This window comes from Uranotaenia lowii, chromosome 3 (genome assembly GCF_029784155.1).
Source record: "Uranotaenia lowii strain MFRU-FL chromosome 3, ASM2978415v1, whole genome shotgun sequence".
Lineage (NCBI taxonomy): Eukaryota > Metazoa > Arthropoda > Insecta > Diptera > Culicidae > Uranotaenia > Uranotaenia lowii.
In genome coordinates, this window is record NC_073693.1 from 273892364 (window position 1) to 273916869 (window position 24506).

The 24506-nt window shown below is 35.9% G+C and overlaps 1 protein-coding gene across 1 annotated transcript in view; it reads right to left on the reverse strand.

Annotated features, from left to right (window-relative positions):
• Positions 1 to 2734: 2734 nt before the first annotated feature.
• LOC129753425 (uncharacterized) overlaps positions 2735 to 24506 on the reverse strand; it is a 117538-nt gene continuing 95766 nt past the window's right edge. Inside the window, exons 3-4 of the mRNA XM_055749249.1 lie at positions 2822 to 7000; positions 2735 to 2779 (exon numbers count right to left, since the gene is read on the reverse strand). Coding sequence (XP_055605224.1) covers positions 2735 to 2779; positions 2822 to 6892 — 4116 coding nt within the window. The 5' untranslated portion in view covers positions 6893 to 7000. The remainder of the gene's footprint in view (positions 2780 to 2821; positions 7001 to 24506) is intronic.

Genomic DNA, 24506 nt, shown 5'->3' on the forward strand with positions numbered 1-24506 from the left:
GTCGAATATCGTTCAATTCCTATAGTACTTATTGTACATATTAGCAGGTACTATCGGCTTCTGAGAAATTTTGGGGGCAAAACACTAGCGCCAAAATAAAAATGACGAGTAGGGCTTTAACCATTAATTAGAAAATTTTAACAGCATGCTTTGAAGTTTTTGTTTACACCAGAATCGATTGGAGCTTTGAAATCAAATGTTTTCAAATCCCTGTCTTCACAATTCGGACGAAGAGCTGGAAGCGGAACCGTTTCGAATGGTTAGACATCGGAACTTTGAGGACGGTGAGAATATGATGGAGGTTGGGAGAATTTCTGCCGATAAGCCTTCATCCAAAGTAGCAAAGGGATCAAACGACTAGCACCAGCTGGAGATAAAAACTCGGCATCGATATTCTCACTCTCAAGTTTGGGTCAAAAGCCTCGAACGGGATTCGGATGAGCCTAGTAGAATTGTGAAGAAATCACCGTCTAAGATTGTAAGTATTTTATTAAATGAAAGTTTGATAAATTTCGATAAACTAACCGAATGTTAATACGCTTCCAGGTTTGCTCAAAATAACACCCACTTCTCAGAAAATGATACTGGTTAAAACCAAATCTTTGCCAGGCAGTTTCTATTCGAGACGACGATGACAAAGATGCATCCAAATCTCGTCATTACAAAGTGCATCCACGTTACCGAAGCGTACCCTGCCAATCTCGTTGCCCCTTGCGAACGCATGGACTCTGGCGAAACGCTAAAGTCGGTGTCGTTCCCCGAAGAGGATGAAGTGCTAAAAATCGAACCACATTCGGACGAAATGTCGTCACCATACAAACCATACAAACTATAATGATCAGAAGTTACAAAGCCAGTTTAAAAATGTGTGTCCGATAATAAAGCCTTTTAGAAATTTAATTCCTTTTTTGTTGAATTTATATGTGAGAACTTTCCTTTAAATGGTGGGAAAAGTCTTTAACAGTTGGCATATCAAAATTAAAGATTATTAGATTATTCATATTTATATTTTAATTGTTCATATTTCATTCATATTTGATTTTTCATATTCGTACAGAACAGCTGCAGTTCGTCATCACATCCAAATAGGATAATGTTCGGACCACGGTTTTTTAACACATGATGCAAGAACCTGTTAAAACCAGAAAAATAAAACTGCAAAAGTTATGTGTTTTCAAGCTTGAATGCAAGTTGGAAGCTTGAAGACTTTTTCGCTGGTGGCAGCACCGTAAACAAAAAGTTGATGTCCCAGACTACTTGTTCGAAAAACTATTCAGCCGGGTATCTTGATAGAATAGAATATCTTTGATATTAGCCACAGATTACGAATACATATGTATATTGCCTCCATTTCGGTGGATAAATGCTGTTTTTGTGAGTGTCATACGATCCTTCTATAATTTGTATGAAACGTTGAGGAGATACAAGCACTCGCAGCATAGTAAGCATCCCTCTTTTCTAAAAGTTTTTCGTATTTTCTTAAATAAATTATCATGAGGAACAGATTCGTACTTGCAATAGTATTAATTTTTCAGCAAAACAGAAATCTTCATTTACACTTTACAGAAATATTTGAAAAAAAACCAACGTGGTTCTCAAGTGACGAAAATATTATAATTTATGAGCACCGGAAAATAAGCTTTTATGATCGTTAAATAATCTTGATCTATAATGTAAGCACTGCAACATGATGTACACATTGTTCCTCAATATTCATCCTCATTGTATTTTTGATTTTTCTCTGTTATCAATTCTTTAAAGGTGTTTTCACTTTAATTTGTTAACTCGGGGCGAACAGAGCTCCATTGATCGGGGCACAATGAGTGTTTTCTGCCAAGAATCTAGCAGCGAATTCAACTCGATGAAGTCATCTGAATAAGAGAGCTACAACTGACTTGTTTTCATCTGACGATTTACCTTGTTGGTAAGATGTTCTGAAGACTCGAGTTCGAATCCCGATCTAGGTGATATTTTTTCATTTCCCATTCATCATCGATTATTTTGATTGTTGCTTTATACGGCTAATAATATCATCCGCCAAACAAAGCACCAGAAACAGAATGTATGAGTGTATGTGAACTGTTTGTATTCTACAAACAGACATATATTATTTCGTTTTTGCTTTGATTGATGGATCTACGACTCATAGTTTAGTGCAAAATGCATAGATCATGAATGGTAAATGAAATAAAATCACCTTGGCAAGGAATCGAACTCGAGCCCTCTGATTATCTTTCCGGCACCTCACCAATACCCTAAATTTTCAGATGAAATTTGTCAAGTTGACTTCAGTTGATTCTTAGAGTTGAAATTGCTGCAGGATTCTAAGTAAGAAAAAGGCTTATCGTGCCCCAATTAATGGTGCTTATACTGCCCAAAGGGGGGTTCTCATTATGCCCCCACAGTGAATAATTATCCGCTTTTGGCAAAAACTTTTAAAAATGCATTTATAACATAATTTATAACTTTTATTTGATAACAAGGCAATAAGAGAGTTCCAAAATAAAAAAATGTCTCTAAACCAAATCAATTCCATATGTCACTTCCAGGGTTTCGTTCCAAGGTCCCATGACAACATTTCTAACCTACATTCATATTTCAACAACGCAACAAAGGACGGAAGGACTGCCATTCGTCCCACAACAACGAGAACGCAAATCGGTGCATCGTCCTTCAGCATGGGATCCCCTGTTCGCTTTTGACCTAACGCAATAATGAATTCCATCACGTGACATCACCCTTTCCATTCCTCGTCGGATGGTTTTCTTATCAAGGTTAACTTCGGGAAAAGTATGTCGATTCGAGGAAAAAAAAAACTTACCGGTGGCGTCCGTCCATCGTCTCCGGCAGCGGCGGCCGTCGTTCCAGCGGTAGTTGTTGCACTATTACCACCACCGCCAGTTGTCGCCGCCGAGGCCGCCGTCTGCTGATATCCACAGTTGCAGCCTTCGTCACAACATATTCGAACCAGCTCGTGTTCCCCGCAGGTGCACGGTTCCTCGTCCTCCTCGTCGTACGGGCAATCCTCCCTGATGAGGATGATGTAGTCCGCTTCGAAGAACTCATTTCGGGTCTCGTCGAAGACGACCCGGTTTTTGCGGAGCGGGGGTGGTCGATTCGGTTTTTTGAGGAGTCCCCTCAGTGTGCCGGCCGTTTCGCGCATATCGATCGGTTCGGTCCGGTAAATGGGAACGGCTTCTATCACACAATCACACGCGGTCGGATGGTTTTCGTCGGTTGAGATTAGGAGGCCGTGGGTAGTTTCGCTGGGGGGTCCCAAGAGGAGGCCCCCGACACTTCCGGTTTCGCACTCTAGCTCCTCCTCGAGTTCATCGTAGCAGTAACGGATCTGGTAGACAGTCGGTTCGTAGTGAGCGAGGTGCCTTGTGTCGAACTCGCAGTTGGTGTGCGGATCGGTGGCGAGGATTTTTTCTAGGTTGAGAAATTCTAGGGTTTCTTCTTCTGTGGCACTGTCACTGAGGTCCGGGTCTAGGAGTTCGTCTTCGGAGGGAGTTTGGGAGACTGGGGGGTTTGAAGGGAGCTCAAGATCGGTGTTGGTCACTCGCGGTTTTCCACCGGGGAAGATTTGGGAGATTTCTTCCGATTCGACACTGGATTCGGAGGGGGTGGCGCGATTGAAGGGATGTTCCGGTTCTGATTCCGATGATTTATGGACGTTGTTGTTTGCGTCTTCGTCTTCGGGGATGAGAGGTTGTTTTGGGGTAAGGGGAGCTGGGAAAAGGTATTGAGGTAGCAGGGAAGGGAGTGAGGAAGCTTTTGATAGGGCTTGCTGGGTAGGATGATCTAGATTGAGCGAGGTACGGATTCCTAATAGGTTTTGTTCTGGCTGATTGGAATCTTGATTGTTGTTATGGTTGGTTTTGGTGTTGGTGTTGTTATTGTTGACTATGTCCTGGTGCTGTTTCTGTTGTCGTTGTTTTCGTTCGAGATCGATACAGGACAGCGAGAGGAGCGAAGATGCCGAGAGGGAGAGAAGTGAGGAGGACAGTGGGGGTAGGATGGGGGCTATCCGTTTTGATTTGAAGCTGTGGGAGTTTTGGTCGTGTTCAGCGAGAGTATCCTTCTGGAGACAGCTGAGTGATGATGTTTTCCAGGGCGACTGTAGGGGGTTGTCGTTGGGTCGAGTCGATGATGCTGGCAGTGCAGAAGTCGACGAAGTTAGAGGCAGCACGGAAGCTGCCAAGTTAGTATTGGTGCTGTCTTTGGTATAATCTGCGAGCAAAGTCGACAAGGAACTAAGCGACGATGACAAATTTTGTGGGGGTACAATTCCACTGGAGGAGTTTGATTCACGTAATATTTTCTTAGTGTAGGCAAATCCTCGGAAGCGTTCCTCCAAACGCTTTAGCCGATTGCTAGCTTCAAAACACTCACTTTTATCAAGGGGGAAATTGTTTGACCCACTACTTTTAGATGGAAAGGATGGGTAATCTTTTCGTTCATCTGTTTCCGTTTCACTTAAGCCAGAATCGGTTGGGGCACTGCCGTCTAGATGGCGTAGGTCGGAATCTTCGTTTTCACATACTTGTACACTTATTTCACTAGTAGATTTGTTGGGGCCAGAGTAAGGGCTAGAAGGAGATCGAAAAGATTCGAGATGGGACGAAGTTTGGGTATCCTGATCCCGACTTTGCTGACCAGCAGATTTCCTAAACTCGGAACTACCAGCTCCTAGCACTATTGGAATTGGTTCACAGATTTCACCTTCTTCCGCACTAACACCACAATCGTCGACGTCATCGTCGATAATAATAATTCCACTGTCAGCACTCGATGGGGTAACGTTGCTGGTGTTGTTCCTTCCACTGTTCCTGCTGGTATTGGTAGCAGAATCCTTCAGAATCTTTCCGTCTGCGACGACGAGACTTCCTGGACTGTGCGAAGCAGCTGCTGTCGCAGCGTTGAAGAAGTTAAAATCACTTAATCCATGAACACTGATATGAGCGTTGAGGGTCACTTCCACGTTCAGACTTCCGTAAGAACCTTCCGCGACACCGTGGGACGTGACTGACGATGCTGACGGTGGCCCCAGTAGAGGTGGGGAGCAGGTGCCATAATAATTTTCACTCTCACTGTCCGAACTTTTGTGGTAGGAATTTTCCTGCTCCTGGTTCTGGTCGCGGAAATTGGGCGTAGAGCAACCAGATTTGAAAGGAATCCGATCCGTGGACGGCACTTGAATCGATTTTTCACACGATGAATCCCGAATGAGCTGGTTTTCCTGTCCAAATTCCAGCTGTCCGTGAGCAGAGGTACGCGTTCCTGCTGTTACAACATTTTCTACTTGTTTGACCAGTGGCTGTGGACTACGACTGGATTCTGGCTGTTCATCGATTCTTTCGCGGAGGACCCTTTCGGCTCCCGTTCGGGTACAGGACGTGCTGCCAACTTGGTCCTTTCCGTTGAAATCACGTTCAACGTCAACAAAATCTACACTGCGAGAGGCAGCACTACTGGAATCGATCCACGACCGAGGCTGTTTCAGACTGCCGGAAGAAGAGCTGCCAGCCGATGCCGCACATGCGTTCTGCTTCCCTGCACTCTCTACGCTCCGGTAGTTGTCCTCTGGCGATGGAATTTCGTCGATTTTGCTCTCCCACCTCGGTGTCATCGGTGTATCGGAATTCAGCACCACTTCCGCAGCTGTGTTAGTGTCCCCGTTGTCTGATAAGGTGGCTAAGACTCGAGGAAGCTCCAGGGATGCTGCGCCCCCTTTTGAGGCTCGACTTGTCGAATCTAATACTGCTGGATGCTGGCAGTTTTGCTGATGATTATGATGATGGCAATGTTGTTCGTGACCATCGTAATGTAACATCGGACATGCGCACTGGAGCATCTCCTTTGCCTCCGTTTCTGTTGTTGTTGGTACACAGTCAACGTGACCACCAGCAGCGGCAGCAGAAAGGGATCCGGTGGCACCTGTCCTCGCTCCCCTCGTCTCCCCACCGTTTCCAAAAATCGAAACAAAGTCATCTGTTTGCTTAGTCTCTGTTGATATTTCATTACCAGCAACGCCTTCGCTAGTTTTCCCCCACCCACTCGTTTCAAACCCAATGATGGTATCAGTTACATCCCATTCACCTTCTTTTGTTACAACATCGCTGCCGATTTCATCGTCTCCCGACTCACTATCGCCTCGACCTCCATCCTCTTCCTCCTCCTCATCCCGTTCGTCAAAATCATCATCCAAAAGAAACGTAACCCGTTTTACTTTCGCCTTCGGCTGCTGCTCCTTCTCATTGTTCCCGAGAACCCCCCCGGGCTCGGCAATCTCCGTTTCGAAATCAATCAAATCGATTAGGGGACCACCATTGTCTACCTCAACATCGGCAGTCGCAGCAGCGGCATCATCATTATCACCACCATCAGCATTGTTTTCCCTCCGATCTCCAAACACCAATCGTGCTGTATTCGGAGGACTATGAAACAGATCCCGATGCCACCGTTCTAGAATCTCCGCTTGGCTCAGTTCCCTCATGGGAACTGAGTCCTGCTTTTGTTGCGGTTGCTGCTTCTGCTCCTGCAAAACAGCTGTTGTTGTTGTCGTCGACGGCTCCGACTCCAACTCCTTCCCATCAAAGGGAGTAGGTTGCTGCTTTCGGAGGGTTCGCTTCACTGCCACCCCCACAATGACCGGGGTCGTGGCCGCTGCCGTCGTCGAGCTACTACTACTGCTGCTGGTCGTTGGCACCAGCGGTGGGATGAAATCGTTGACCGCGTTACTGCTGCTGCCTCCATTAGTTGTTTTGAAGAGGTCATCGAATATTAGCAGAGATTCGACGGCAGACGGGGGTGGCGGCACTGGCGGTGGAATGCTCGTTGTCGTCGATGTCGGGGGATGTTGCAACAGTAAACTTTTGAGCGTTTCCATTCTTGTTGGCTGCCTATCTTCGGAATCGGAATTTATTAGCTACCGGAGCTATTTTGAGGGTATTTTGTCGAGCATTTTTGTGGTTCTGTTCGACGAGATGACGCTCCTCTGGAATGAAACCGAGAAAAAAACGGGAGAAGAACTTTATTAATGGATGTAAATTTTGGGGGGGAAAAGCAGTTGGTTAGTTTTTTTTTATTTCTTTTGGGTGGGGAAGGGCAATGACTGGAAGTAGGTAAGTATATTGCTGGTATTTCGCAACGTTGCGACAGATTGCGACAGCATTTGAATTGTTTTGTGGTAACGAACTGTAGTAAACGTACTGCTTCAATGAACACCTGGTAGATGTGTAGATAAACCAAGCGTCTCCATTATTTTTTTTTTTTTGGATATTTGATTTCGTATGTTGAACTATTCTAATGGAGGCGCATGGTATAAATTTGATAAGTATACCTTTTGAAAGTTTTGTTAAGTTGAATCTTTCAATTTAATTTTCGTACCATAAAATAAAAACTAATCAACGAAATAATAGCTTCTCTAAATAGCCTAGCTTCTCTAACATTAGGAAGAACAAAGTTTTAAATAATAACTACTTTCGTTTAACGTGTTTTTATTTCAAAAGTCATCTTATGCCAACTATAGTTATAACAGCAAATTTGATTAGGAATTGAACAAACTAGAAAAAGTCAGAAACATTAATTTATAATCGAAACGGAAACATCTCAAATTCATTCTTTGAAAAAAAAAATGTGACTTAAAATAATTTTACTACTTCTACGTTTAAAATAAATCGGAATCATCATCAAGTTCGCATCACTTGATATTTACAGATTTTGAACTATTTACATTTAATTCTATATCAAATTGAGCTTTAAACAAACAAATTTTATTTTTATATTGAAAGACATCAATTGATTGATCAAAAATACCCAGCAAACCCGACTTATACATACAAGTCTTAGCACCAGCAGTTTTTTTTGGAATTTGTGCCAAATAACTTTGAAAAAAAAACATATCCGTACATTTTTATGACATGAATGTCAACACTTTGGAAAAGAGTCACGAATTAAAACAATAGAAATAATTTTTATTTATAAAAGTTTTTAATGTCAATAAATAATTTACAATCAAAATCGTTATCAAGCCAAACAGTTTTAAAGAGAAATGCGATTTTTTCACGTCAATCGGTACAAATCATGAAGCCATAGCGAAACAATTTTATATGATTTAGTAAATACTATTAAAGCAAGTGGAGGTTGCTTTGCTGGTAAAATTTTTATTTTAAATTTGATTTGTTTTATTTTAAACTATTTCAGAAATTCTTATTCACCATTTTTTTTGCACGTTTTTCGAATGCACGTTAACTGTAATAACTGGGTTTGCCAGAATGCCCGGATATTTGATACAAAATTTGGGAATTGTTCAGTCCGGCCCGGTTGCCCGAATTTCATTGAAAATTTCCGGGTTTTGCCCGAACTTATTGACTTTATTTGCCTATTTATTATTTGTGCTTCCAAAACGAAAGTTTTTGAGCAAATTTTTTTAAAATAATAATCAAAGATTTTGTTAAAGCCATACACACGATTTAAAATCTGCTGATAAGTTTTGATGAACAAAGTTCCTTTTCAAGTTTTTTTTTTCTTTATTTTTGTTGAATAATTCCCGGGTTTGTACAAAATTTGCCCGGATATTACCCAGATTATCGGTTGACAATATTGAAATCAAATGCCTGGTTGTTGCCAAGATTTTAAATCAAAAAGCCCGGATTTGTCCGGCCCGGATATTTGCTGAAAAGTAAAAACTTATCACTAAATTAGTTTAATTAATATTTTTCTGCTTAAATTATTTAAAATTAAAAAAAAGATAAAAAAAATAAACAGTTTTTGGACATTTAGCTTGCTCTATGTCCAAGGAAAAAAAAATTAGAGAAAAATCCAATTTAAAAAAAAACAGAAATTTAATCTACATTTATTAAACCTGCCTCAAAATAAATATGGACTTTTTGTAAAGATTGAGGAATAAAATTATGTAATTAGCCTCTCGCTGTTAATAAATTAATTTTTAAAATATATAGTTTTTTTTGTACATTAATATGATGACCGACTTCTTGATTAAAAATGTATCTGAAAAAAAAAACATCAGAACACAATAAAAGTAAAAAACTTTCAAAAATAAACAACATAAATAAAAAATTTTAATTCATGAAACGATACAAGTATAAATCCACACAAAAAAATTACAATCGCTTGAACAACAAATGACAACAAATTAGTCATTGATTAATAAAAAATTAAGGAGAGAAAACTTATCTATCAGAAATGTGGACAAAAAATTAAAATTATCTTCCAAAAAGTATTTTAACGAATTTATTAATGAAAGAATGATTTCAAACGTCAGTTTAAAAAAAATTTATACAAATTGAAAATTCCCAGTTGAGTACCTACATTAGACCGCTGCAAGCTTTGTATGGAAATTTTAAATTCTTAAATTTTTACACCTCCCATAACTTTTTTTGGTTATTTTTGCTGCCAGAAATAGCAATATAAATTTTGGAAGCGATCAATCCAGTCCTGAATTAGCGCAACGAGTTTTAATTTTGTATGGAAATTTGTATGGGAAATCAAATTTTTTCATTCAAAAATCGCCAAAAAAGTTCTGAAAGTTCCAAAAAATATATCTTTGGATGAAAAATATTTCTTGATTCTAGCAGTACATTTCATGTTAATAAAACACAAACCTAAATTATACCCCAGAAAAGATATTGAATGTTAAATAAAATTTTTGTTTTCAAAAATAATTTTTAAAATTTAATCGTTTTTGACTGTTATTTTAAAGCTGTGTAACAGTAGGATGGAAATTAAATATCTCAAAAAACTGCTTTACATTGCCAGAGAATTTATTGATGTATACAGCATTTGCAAAAACATTTCATGGAATTATTAACAGCTCTAGCAAGCAAAGTCTGCCATTTTTGAATATTTTTCAATGAATTCAGATTTTTTATTTTGAAATGGTTATAACTTTTCCCATGCAATTTTCAGCTGCTTGTCATGTAAGCAAAAAATGAAGCTTAAGAATAGTCAAAACCAAAAATAAAAGACCGACTTCATTTCAAGCTTATTTGAATTTTCTGGTTGATTTAATGTGCAAAATTTCTTCTTCCATACAAATTTCCATACAAAATTAAAACGCGTTGCGCTAACTCAGGAATCAACCAAATCATCTCGAATTTTACACTGATGCTTGGTGACCCAAAAGGTATCGAAAAAACATATGGGAGCAAAAAGTCATTTTTTGCAGCAGTCTAACCTACATATAACGTCAAAACCAAAACATTATCTTTTTTTAAACTGCGACCCAGAGATGGGTCTTGACTCAAACATTCAGTCAGCAAAACTATTCATACGCCAGGTTGGTCTCCTGTAGTAGAATGTTAGTACATGGGCCCCGGGGAGGCGCAAGATGTGGGTTCAAGTCCTACCGGGAGACAAGGCGAATTTTTTTTGCATGTTTTTCAATATCGATTTTCTCTTATCTAGTCCCTGAAATTTCATATAACACAGTTGGATTCATTTCTCTACAAAACATTATCATTTAGTTAAAATAAGCGGTGAATTAGGCTGATGGAACTGAAAACTAATGATAAAGATCGTTCTCTAAATCTGTGAATTGAATCTTTTAACTAAGCTTTCATACCAGTTTTAAATGGAGTTTTTGCATAGAATACGAATGACCAAGTTGGTAAAAATCCTCTATAAATAAACGAAATTGATTAGAATAGAAAAGTCTTTTGAAATTTAAAATTCAAAGAAAATTTTGTTTAGACAGAAAAATAGTCCAGCTTAATATTAGGGATCGACTTTCTGATATTCTATATTTTGTTGTTTTCATGAATCATTCATCCTATAAAGTGTGAAGTACATGAAAGAAGCACTTTGAATTTATTCGTAGTTACAGTTTGAACTGAAATAAATTTAAATGTACGATTTTCTAAATCTAAAATCTAGAAAATTTTCTGTCTTCACCGACCGTGAGGATAGCGTTTAAGTTTTCTCAACCAGATGTCATGAGATCGAGTCTGGGTCACGGCATACATAGTACTCATTCGGTGGGCTGGTGGTGTTAGCATTAGTACGATGCTAGCCATGAAACTCTTGAAAGATGTACGCTTTAGTCTTAAGCAGAATTTAAGTCTCTTCAAAGAAACATGGAGTTTCACTGAGATCCTATATGTGTGTGTTCGTTTTTAGGAGAATTTGTCGATCTTGGATCGATCTTTTGAACTTAAATTATCGATTTTTTAAATCGATTTAGTTGGATTATTTCTGAATCTATCTTTTGAATTTTTTTCTATGAATTCCAAAGATTTTGAAATTGAATGTCCAGTAAAATTTTTATATTTAGTGGTACACGAAATACCGCTTTTCATAATTCGTACCACCATGTCTCTCATTGAATCAAAACCGGTTCGATAGATAGAATTATTTTATTTTATTTATTTAGTATTTCATCACACGACATAATTTGATGAATTTATAATTCCTCCAAATAACCTGGCCCATGGCAATCGTTCTTCAAATTCTTTGGCATTACACATTTGCCAGATCAATGAAAATCATATTTGAACTTATATTGAATGCTCCAGCAACTAAAAGTTTCATACAACGGTCACCTAAAAAGTAATTCAAATCTGATTTAAGTATCTATAACATTTTGTTTAGCTCAAAATTTAAGTTTTAATAGAAACTTTCCAGAGTTCCAGAGTCGAAACTGAGTAGAAGGCTATTCAGCTTTTGAAAAAGAACGAAAAAATGTATTTAAAGAGAAATAAAATGTTTTAACTACATTTTATTATTACATTCCTCAAATTAATTCTTTTATATTTCCTCTCCATGTAATCAAAATTCAACTTCCCTAAAACATTTTGATACTTAAAGAATTGAACCTGAGCCCACCAGGTGATAGCTGATTATGTTACCTCTGTACCATGACTGAAGATGCCAGATTGCCCGATTTTATCCGGGTTCGCCCGGATATTTAATACACGGTCCAGTTGCCCGGATTTCATTGGAAAATTGCTGGTTTTGTCCGGATTTATTCACTTTATTTGACAAAAGAAACGAAGAAAAAAACAAATTGTGATTTAAATTGTTTTAAATATGCTACCAAAGCAAAATTTCCAAGAAAACCCGAGACTGATAGCCGTTAAAAAATCCTAAAAAAAAAGAGAAAATTTTATAAAATAATCATGAAGGGTTTTTTGGAAGCCTAAAATACAATTGAAAATCTTTCGAAGAGATTCGATGATTTTTTTTTAAATTTTTTTTTTTTTATTTTGTTGAGTAATTTTTGGGTTTTGACAAAATTTGCCCTGACATTGCCCGGAGTCGTCAATTTTGAAACCAAATTCTCAGATTTTGCCAGGTTTTTATATCAAATTACCCAGATTTCTCCGGTCCCGATACGTGCTCATAAAATCTGGAAACCTCAACAATGGAGTATGACTGAATTGATGATATTAAAAATACCAACTAAAAAAACCTGATACCAATTTCAAGAAAAAAAAAAATTGACATATCTAAAAATTTACCACTTTTAAGAAGAGACTCTCCTCTGTTCAACGCACTATTCAAAAAAAAATTCTAACGGGGGGTCCACAAAATTTGGTATTTAAGATTTGAAATTAAAAATTTTTGATACAAATTTCATCGAATAAGTTCGAATTAATTTTACATTTTTGAGCTCATTCCATCAAAAATAAATAATAACTTCTAAAGTTTTAATAAAAAATGATTTCTAATACAGTTTTTTTTTGACAAAAAAGCTAAATTTTGAAGGAAATTTGAAAATTTACACAAAAAATAACACAAAATTTTCAAGGATCCGCTTAGCAAGTATTGTATTGAAGAATGATTGAATTTTAACTTTCTTCATTCAACTGAAAACTACATTCTGTCTTCGATAGAAATGATCACCTTCTTTATCGTTCTTTTTATTTATCTCCTACAGTGCTGTCAGTTAATTTTAAGAATAATTCAAGACAGTGCATGTTGTAAATTATCAATTTTTCTTCGAAATTTAGCAATTTTACGAAAAATTTTGATTAAAAATCATTTTTTTCAAAATTTTTAAAGTTATCTTTCAACAAATTTAGGCTCAAAAATGTAAAATTTGAAGTTTTTAGGAAAATTATTGGCATAATGCGAAAACTTGAAAATTTTGCTCGTGTATTTTGTTCGCAAATATTCAAAAAAAAAAAATGCTCTAGGTGGGGTCTAGACCTATCGATTTTTTTCCTGAATAGTGCGTTAAGTAGTGGAGAGTCTCCTCTTTAATGCGGCAAATTTTCAGAGACACCGATTTTTTCCTTTAGATTTTTAGAGGTCCAGCTACAAAACACATTTTAAAACTGAAAAACTTCATCAAACTTCACATCGGCTGTTAAAACACCTGTAAATACCTTGAATCAGTTCTCGGCAAAGTCACATTGTATCTTTGTGGTTACAGTTATGAGAAACTTTACTAAATAAAGTAAAAAAAAATCTGAAAAAATCACCAAACATAGTTTGAAATATGAAGAGTCGTTTGACATTATTCACTTAAAATCGATCATTTTTGCACTTATACTCCTTTGGAACTCAGGGCCTCATATTTATTGACAGAGGTTTACAAACCCATAAGATGATTGAAAACAGTTTCAAAAGCTTGCGTTGTTTCATAACAAAGCTTTAACGCTGTCGATTTAATGACTTATTTGTTTGGAAATATTAATCATAGTTAGACCGTCATCGCAAAACGGTAGTAGCTGAATCCATTCCATTTCTAACATTTTTAACGACTAACGACTATAGTAAACCTATTTCCCTTCGATGAGCATCTTGAATCATTCATTTTCATCAACATCGTAAAGATCAGAAGTCAAACATTTGCAACGGAGCAGGAAGAATAATGAATTTGAACTTTTTTACAACTCACAATCGTTGGTTGAATCATTTTTACAAAAACTGATGAATTCCTAGGATCGACGATCCTTTGTTGGTCTCGTTTCATAAAATATTCTAAGCCATTAGTCCCTGAGCGAACATAAGAAAACGTACCTTGGTTTACAATTGCAAATGAAAATACAAGCAGCCCTTTCATTCGACATCGGAGATCGGACTGAATCTTACAACAACAACAATCATGGAACGTTGATTGATAGCATCACAATCATTATCATCAACTTCGCCATCATCATTGCCATCAGCATCATTTCTCCCACAGTGGATTTCTTCATCCCTAGCATAATATGACTTCTTGGGTGGCATAATATGTTTATCTACAATCAGGGTTGCGAACTTTCTATGAATTTTTTCAAATTAGGTAAGGTAATTTTTAGTTCTTATTCAAGATTCACAATTAGAATTCTAAATCTTTCTTCAAAGTCTTTGTCAAAAATTAGTTTAAAGTCATTTTCTTCCTGAAATTCACAAAAAACCGATACGAGTTTTCCAATCCCTGGCAACCGTTTTCGATAAAATGGGCACCCCCGCTTATTTTTTATTTCTCTCTTCACTATCTTCGGCTTGCCATTTTATTTGAATGCAATGCAATGTGGTATTTTCCCTAGCAACTGTTTTACGTTTAACCACTTCTTTTTTTTTGCAACTCTCTTTACCAAAACCGATGCCGATGATGATGGTGATGCTAGAGGGTCGTATGATGTAATTTATGTGTGAGAAAGTTCGTAAATTATACAAACCATTGGCATTGTTCTCGGATTGGTTTTGGGTTCCTCTCGCTCGCTCGGTTTTAGGCTTACTAAAGGGCTCTTGTAGATCTTTACAACTCATCAGAACTTTTGAAAAACAATTTCCTTGCTGAATATTGCTTAAAAATTTTATAATTTATCTTCCATTGAAAAAAATAAACAATAAATTTATAAAATTCTACGGCAAAAATAAGTAAAACTGCACTGATGTTTTTCCAATTAAGTTTTATCCTCATTTAAGGGTATTGCTTTTATTCTTCTTCAAAAATTTTCAAGAAAGACTATTTTTCCTGACATCCCTTACGAATTCAGAAAAACTTTAACTATTACGTGTATGGATGCTCCCTGATAGTCTAGGTGTTGAGCTTGAACGAAAATTTCTTATTTAGGAAATATGGACTAAGTTCATCTCCCAAACTATTTGAAGTTATCTTATGTATATAATTATCTTCATAAAAAAACACTCAGAGCTTTTGAATTGTCGGTATGTTTGAACTTAAAATCTATAACTCTCCCAAGTAACACAGATTAAGTCGACTAGCATTAGAAAACTTAATAATGATTTTATAAAAGCATTTTACATGCAGCTAGTTTTATAACTGTTTTATTATTGTTATCTGAAATGCTCAGATTCTTGATACAAACCTATGTTTTCAGGTAGTTCTGAAAACTCTAAAAAGGCTCTTATACACTGAAAATAATTTTCACTTAAAATTTAAGTGACATCTGGAGTGAATTTCGGCCATTCGTATATTCATGTGAATTTTAAGTGACCGTCAAGTGAGATTCACTTAAGTGGACTATCAAGTGAATTACACTATGACGATCAAGTCAAATTTATTTGACTCTCGAAGTAAGTTTCAAGTTAAATTCAAGTGAATTTCACATGAAGTAAAACTTAAACGATTTGTCTTGAAATATAAATTTAAATATAAAAAGATTTTTCATTCACGAGAGCTTTTGAGCTCAAAATAAAGAATACAGAATAAAGTTTAAAAATAATTCAATCTTTTATTAGAAATACATTTTCATATTTTCATCAGCCACTTTACAATACACACTTAATCTAATTTACAATGCTTTCTTTACGTCTAATAACAATTGTCAAAACTATTTTTCACTCTGAACATAACTCCACCGGAAATGAAATTCAATTTTATTGGTGGGCCATCGAAGAAATTGATTTCAAAAATTAAAAACTGCGAGGTACTACCTTTGGCTTCATATGCTAAGAAATGGTTATTGTATATTCCTACTTCCCAATTATCGCAAACAACGAAAAGTTTTTCTTCGTACAAAATGAATTCAACAATTTCATATAAGTTCATTAACGAATTTTCAAATTTGACTAAAAAGTAACCGGTTTTGTATAATGTTCCCTTGAACTCAACTGAACTGCTGCAATTCACGTTTTGAAATTTAATACTTGTTTGAATTGGCTGAACAATTTTCCCGAAATAATGTCTACATCTTATATCACATACTTGAAAGTCCCCTTCAATTTCTTTTGTAAAAAAATTAAGATTAATAAGATCATAGCAAAATTGCAAGCTAGCTTTGATGCACAATGTGTAGCATATATTTTTACGAGACGATGTAACATGCGCATATTGTTTAAAGCCACGATGTTTCGCTTCATTCCTAAAGCACATCATGTTTGAAACGGGACCAGATGTTAATATAACGGTTGGATAATGTGTAATTATATGGTGTTTGGGTTTTAAATATTTTCCAAAAAGTTCTACAAACATTCGATGATGTGCCTCAATTTCATTTGAAAGCTTCGCTATGTCAGAGTTTGAAAATGATCTTTTCAGGCATAAATCTACCAACTTTACTAAACACAAACAGTACTTCCAAATCATATCTTCATGTGGAACAAATTCTCCTACCAATAGTGTAAAATAGTGGACAAAACAGCGCATCTCACTGGAAGTCATTTTAAACGTAACGGACTTCTGTTTTTGTTTAGAAAGATACATTTCTCCAACATCTGGCATACGTTTTAGTTCCGTGTCAATGCAAGTATTTCCTATAATATTTCTTTGCAAATTCAATTGTTTTAAACTAAAGTAGCCTTTCTTATAAATGCAATGATTTAGTATTTCTGTTAATCCTAGTTTACATATACCTTGGGAAAAAAGATCATGCATAGGATCTACACTCATGTTTTCCACAACATGAAACGATGGAAGGTCATTGAAGGCTGAGTACCCAGAAATTCCGGTTTCACCCTGATTGGCGGTTAGCAAATCCTCATTATAGTTAGTTTTGTTCCTCATGCTATCAGAAAATTCATGTGTATCATATTTTAACAAATCTTTGGGTCTTTTGCAGAATCGACAGTAGAATCTAGCATTAAATCCACTGGATAGCATTAGCATACTGTGAATTCCGAGATTATCTCCTTGGAGCAAAGATAGAACAAATCGAATCTTAATGGTTTCTCCATTCATATCAAACAAAATTCCTCTGTTTTCGATTTCTTTAAATTTGCATATCATTTCATTCATAAGCCTATTTATGCCAACATTTTTAATGTCATGTTTTTTTAGCATCCCGGCAACTAAAATGTTGCTTAATTTAGCTTTATAATGGTCTGGAATGGTTGGAATGTTGTAGTACACACCACACACACTATGCCTTGAAGAGTGGGAGCTTAGGCTATCGTTTATTTCGAACTCATCACTATATAGCCACACTGGTAAAACTATATCATTTCGATATTTATTTTCAATTGATTGCCATAAACTTCCGTTGACAAAGTTTTTTATTGCTGATGACTGCTTGAGCTTTGTAGTATTATCAAGCGTGGCTTGCAAAACATTTGGAGCATTAAAATAAGCCTTGATTTGAAATTCTAATGGCATTAATAAAAGAAAATTTTGTCTTGGTTCAAATTCATATTCTATCGTTGTATCAATTGGCATACTAATAATTTCATCCCGTGCGATAGTGATAATAGAAGGCAATGCAAAGCAGTTTAAGTTTTCCAAATATTTGAACAATTTGTAATCTGTGTTGAAATTTTTGAACAAATTTTTCATTGTACTAAGGTGGTTTTTAAACTTAAATCTAGTTTCTGCATCTGAAGCGTCTAGGTTTAAATCTTCGATTGCGCACGCCAATTTTGAAGCAATCTTGCTGACTTCGCTTTGGATAAAGTAAACATCCTTCCTGTTTATGTTGTGCCTCATGTGCATACCTTCAAAAAAAGAAACTGACATTTAACTAAACAGGAGTTACAGAATATTTACGCATACTTAATGTGAAATTGACTGCAGCAATCTCCGTCTGGTCAGGGTCATCAAATGACAAGGTCACTCCGTCTTCAGGTGTGCTATTAGTTATATTAAAAGCTGTTGTTTCTGGCTGATTAGATGGTCCGGCGATTTCAATTGAATGTGTATCAACTTTCCTTTTTTTATGGCAGGGTACAGAAGCAAGCTCAACAGATTCTGACTGATATTTTGAATAATCGTTGAACGATTTTCCATCTATAAATTTGTGTTTCATTACATGTCTCTTGAAGTGGCGCCATATATTAAATATCTGGGGACAGTTTTGGTACGTGCATTTGTAATGAAAATCGTGCTTCGGAATTTTGTGTACACTCTCCAAGTGTTCCAGATATTCGTGGGCAACCGGAAAACTTTCCGAACATTCGTCAACCATGCAGTTCATTTTCAGTCAAATACCGCTGGAGCTTCAAGATACTAGTGTAGGATTCTATTTGGTCTAGTTGATAAATTTCGGATGAGATGAATTGCCATACAAGCCTTGAGAATTTAGAATATTGGAGTCCGAGAACGGCTGTTAGCTTTATAAGAACGTCCAGTGCCCTTTCTACAGAAGCAAATTTGTAACAAAAGTCCAAGTAGAAGATATAGTATGGACCAGTTACTTGTTTGTACCCATTGCCAACAATCACCAGTTTTGGTACATTGGGTGAGTTGTACTGGGCGTACGTTGCATAGACGTTTTCAACTGATGTCCGTATCTGGTCTTCAGATTCAACCCATACAATTATGTCTTCCTGCGCCTTTAATATGGTAGGTTTAAAGCTAGCGGTAACAGCTATCGGTGGTAACACGGTAGCCAGACCAAGCATCAATGCGCATAGCTTAGCATCTGAAAAAAAATAAAGATATCATTAAACAACATTATGAAAAAATCTTTTGAAGCACTTTTATGAATAATCAGCTATTTATCAAAACATTTTAAAAGGCAATCGAAACATACTGTTGAACAGGACCAATGATTTCTCCTTTCGCTCCGATAAAACGCAACCCTGATACCTGGACATTGAACAGCCTCAGGGTAATATTACCCTCATATGTCAAAAATTCTGATTGCTGACAATCAGCTGATCGTTTGAAAATTGAGGAAAAAATCTTATTGATTATTGTAAAGTTTTAGATTAATATTCAAATTTAACAGTTCTGAACTCGACGTGGACTCTATTGAATAATGAATAGAATCAATCATGTGCCCGTCCTGCATAGCAGGAACAAAATCGGTGATTCTACGTTTACAGAAACAATAAGTTATCATAACCAGATAATTATCCTTCTAAACAACCAAACTGGTCAATCGATGCACATACTATCTGAACTGAACTATGTGCACCCGGAAATTTACCCAAAATACGTAACTAAAGCTGATGATGGAAAAATGCAGTAGTTAAAATTGGTGCTGGCATCCGGACAACTTTGTATAGGCTGTGGATCTGAGGATGGCTGAGGATTATGGATTATGGACCAAGCGTTACTTTTGGCATAGCAGACAACTTACATATCTTTATCTTCATCAATACTTATACGGTAAAGAAATGGAATTCAAAGAATCAACATTAGTTGTTGATAAGTGGTAAACATTATAATTTGATATACTATAAATCAAATTTTTTGGTAATGGTTTTTTTTTAATTTGATCATTGCAGGTAGTCTACAACAGCCTCAAATTCATCCTAGATTACATAAAATCACTTGAAAACACTTTCTTGCAAACTGGAGATATTTAAAATGATGCATTAAGAAATACGTTAGATCCGAAAATGAAATTGATCAGTGGCTCTATTCTCGGAATTCAAAAAGCTGTACAGTATTTTTTGTTGAAAAATAACTTCAAAAAACAATTTCTTGTATTCTAGAGACGTCTACAACAATCGATCAACTGTATTTTTCAAAAGTATCTCACTATCAAAGGAAATCATTCATCGCCTATCTTTGAACTATTATAGCTTCACGATGGATGTGGAATAGTTGCAAAAAAAAAGATGTTGATGAGGAAAACGGATTTCGTTTCTATTTGCGTATTGTATTGTCATTGTAAAAAAAACGCTCTGGAAAAAAATGCGGAAAAAATACTAGCACTACCATTAGTGAACACGCTGAACGTATTGAGAAAAACCTGTAACTTATAATTATTATTTTATGTCTATTAGAGTATTATAGTTATGTGAAAATATAATAGGCAATGACATTGCTCGACGAAAAATTATGTTGTACAACTCAAATAGAAAACCTGGAATGTAGCTCTAAATTGAGATGAAGATCAGGTTTAAAACCTTGATTTTGATCCATTAATATTAAGTTTGAAAAAAAAAACGTTTTCATAACATTCGTATAGATAAAATGACAAATTTTCATATCAGATGAAAAAATTTCAATCTCATTTCAATTTGACTTTCTGGTTTAAGGTTTTAATTAAGAATTCATGAAATATTCTAGTTAAATATGTTAAATTTTAAATGAGTTTTATATAACCATAATAATTTTCAATTTCAGATTATAAATACATAAGTTAATAGCATACCTTCACACGTTGAAACATCCTGCAAAAGCTGGACTATGTCAGCCGCAGATGGATCTCGCGCTTTTTTGGAAATATATTCCGTAATACTCGGTATCAGTTTCACAAGGCGGTTGTTGCTATAACGATTCCCAAATAAAAACCGGAAATCGATATCGAGCTGCAAGAAAAAAATAATATGTAGTTCAAAAGTAATACAGTTTTCAAATTCCAATCCTTTACCAGTTGGTATCCGTATTCTAATTTGTAATGGGGAAACGCTGCAAACAGTTTCACAATGTTTAAATTGCTTTTCAACAGTGGTTTTCTCAGAACAAAGCAAAGCTCCCACTGTTGCAGAACGGTTTGCCAAGGCTCCTGGTTCAGCAGCAACCAATCATGAGCAGCTTTGGTCTGACCATCGATTTCAGCAACCTCAATACCCTGATCTAACTGCTTCGTATGTTCTTTTTCCCGTGTTGCTATTTTTCGTCGTTTAGCTTTCAAATTTACCAATTTGTTGGCGATTTTGCCTCCAGGATTCCTCCGATTTCCGGCAGCCGGTATGTAGTATATGTTCTGTAAAAAGTACCAAATAATAAACTTGTATAAAAAGAAAAAAAAACTGTACTTTTTCCTCATACGGGAACAGTGATCTTATGACCTCATCATAAAGCTGCAGATCTGCGCTAATTATTCCGCTCTTTGCTCCTTCGTGATAGTCACATACGATGTTACACAACTCTTTCTGATTATGCTCCGATAGAGGTCCAATTTTTCCTTTGGCTAGAATACTCTTTCCACCTTCGGATTTGTTCAAAATTCTTTCCAAAATAGATGGACAAAATATCTCCAATTTTCCTGATTCACAGGATGAAAATGGTTGAGGTTTCACCGAGGATGTACCGGATGTTGACGCTAGTGTCGGTTCTTCGTAGACAACTAAGAACGCTTGTTGTTCTAGAGGATTTGAAGGATTGTCCCCAGTTTCTTGGGTTTCGTGTTCAACCAAACGAATTTTTTTTCCTATCGGTTGACTGCCTTCTGGATAAGATGGTTGTCCCCCTTCGAAAAGATCGCGAAAATTTTTTTTCTGAAAAAAACAATAAAATGTTTAATCCGCTCGTGATCACTGGCGTTTCCAAATTAAAGTAAATTGTATAACACAAAATTTTGATATCTTTTTTATACTTACATTACGTTTTCTCCAAGAAATAATTATTTGGAAAATCCCATCGTAATCCCAAGGCAGATCAGATACCGCGGAAAGTGCCACTTCTAAATCCTCTTTACTAATAACCAGGAAATCAGTCCAGTCTAACCCACAAGCTGAAAAATATAACACTTTTGTATCACTTGTACTTATAACACTTTTAACACATCCTACCGTCAAAATCAACTAACAAACAATTTGGAAAATCCAAATCTAACATAAGCTTGAAACGTAACTCTGTTAAATCAGCCATTTTGAAAAGCAAAAACAAAAAAAAAACACATCGAAACCGACATTCACTTAGAATTCAAGTGATGGGTAAGTGAATACTTGTTCTCTCACTTCAAATCCAAGTGGCGGCTAAGTCGGTGGGAATGGATTCACTTGAAATTTAAGTGACTGGCAAGTGAAATGTACATGTCTCACTTGAATGTGAGAAAATCACTGGATCCTTGTTTTTAAGTGAATCATCAGGTGTATTTTAAGTGTGAGTTTGGGTTCAGTGTACTAAATAAGGAGTGTATTCGAAAAAAATGCAACACTTTGTTGTGTTGATAACTTCTGCATACATGAATGAAAATTTATGAAATTTTCAGCGAAGCTGCCTAGTAATGTAATGTTTGCATGTGCAAATTTTTGTGACGTTCTGTCAAGTAGTTTGAGAATGCGTCCAATAAAGAAGTTCATCGACTTTAAATTTTGGACGCCATCTATAATGCACACTATGAACCAATCTTTTCCAAATCTTTGTTCATTTCCCTAACATCTAGCCGAGACCTGTCAACGAAAAGTGACTGACTGAAACCTGCCAGGAGCCCGCTAAACAGTTCGTTTTGCTGTCCTTAACGAAATATTTCAAAATATCTCCCCGCTAGTGGTTCCAATATTTAGCGCACGATTTGACCACCGTATTTTGTTTATTTTTAAGACGGACAACTTTTTTTTTGCAGGAATGAAGTCAGGCGTGTTTTAGTAAGCTCCTTAAATGGTTAACCATATGAACTTAGTCAAATAGTTTTTGAGGCTCCCACTTGGACTTTCCTGAATTTCGTGATCCGGTTAAAAAATAGTTCAATGACATTGGATAATTGGATATTGGACAAAAACCACAACCGTCACAAACATTTGCACATGTAAACATAACACTAGTAGGTAGCTTCACTGAAAATTTCATCAATTTTCATTCATGCATGCAGAAGTTATTAACAAAACAAAGTGTTGGTTTTTTTCGAATACACCCCTAAGGTATACTGTTTAAGTTGTTTAGAAATAGTTGAATTCTCTATTTTAACTCTAATGAAACATAAACTAAGAAGCTTGCTCCAATCTTTTTAGCATGTTTTATAAAGGCACGCAGTGTTTGATTTTTAAACCGTAATAAAATTAGATGACAGTTCTAGATCAATATGTCAGAACAGGGCAGACTCAGGCTAGATTGCACATATTTGAATATGAATTTTTTTTTTGAGTTCCATAACAAAAATTAAAAAAAAAAACTTAAAATACTTCAAATCTTCGAAAGTGGTATGCATATCCTTATTATATGAGTATTGAGTGAAAGGATTCAACTAATGGGAGAAAAAAATTGTTGATTGACGCCATCATTAATTCAAGATGGCGGCTTCCACTTTTGATTGCAAAGCTTTAAATGACTGAAAATCTCATGAATCCCCGGAATATGGGTAATAGTTGGAAGGGCCCAACGAGTAGATGTCAAATTTCGTTATCCGACATAATATTGAAATTTTTTGTTTTCAAACCTGTATATTATTGATAACACTAGTTTACAAAATTTAAAAAAAAAATCGTGAACTTTATTAACCGACCTATATTTTTAATGTAAAATTGGGTGCTGAATCCAAAAATGAAATTAAAAAAATCTCAGTAGAACAGTTTTTGAGGTATGCTCCAAATATGAAATTTTGGAAAAATAAAAAAAAATAGGTACTTGTACTTAGATTGAAATATCTCGGACTGCATAACTGTAATTTGGAATCTCTGTTTTGCAGATTAAAGGTGAACAAATTGGCTATCGATTATTTCAGCATTATTTTTGCACATCATCAACATTTTTGTTGATATCAGTGGCTTCAAGAAAGAAAAAATTATACAAAACGCATTTTTTTAGAGAAAATTTTGTTGGAGTGAAAGTTTTAGACTCGATAGTAACATTAAAAAAATCTGATTTTCTATTGGACTTAAATGTGAATTCAAAACAAAGATTTCGAGTGGTTATTTTTCAAAATCGGTTGAAAATTTATGAAGTTACGGTTACTTTACCATAACAGTAATTTTCTGCATTTTTGAATAATTTAACGAACCGCAGTATACTAATCATAGTATAGGAAGAAATAAACATGGTAATTCCCACTCCCTCCAAGTCAAAATTATTGTTAAGCTTACGAGAAGATCACATGCCAATTTTCAGAACGATCTGACCATGGGGAGGGGTCGCTTGAGTCTCAAACCTGAATAGGATTTTAAGGTATAATGCTCGGGAGAAGCAAAATATACTGTTTTTTTCAATAATATATTTTTTCTTCACCAGCCGATTATTTTTTATGGTTGATATGATAAAAGCCTATGTTAAGATAAACATTTCACTCGAAGACTGTAACACGATTGGACTTAAAACGAAGAAGTTATTGCGGTTCAAAGATTGTATTTCAGCAGAAAATTTTCGTATAAATCGCAATGCGTAAAAAGTACTCATTGCGTGTTAGATAAAATTTGCGGTCTTTGAATCATATATCACAAATCACAAATCAATCATAAAAAACAATCGGCTGGTGAAGAAAAAAGGTATTATTCAAAAACCAGTATTTTTTGCTTCTCCCGAGCATTATATCTTAAAGTCC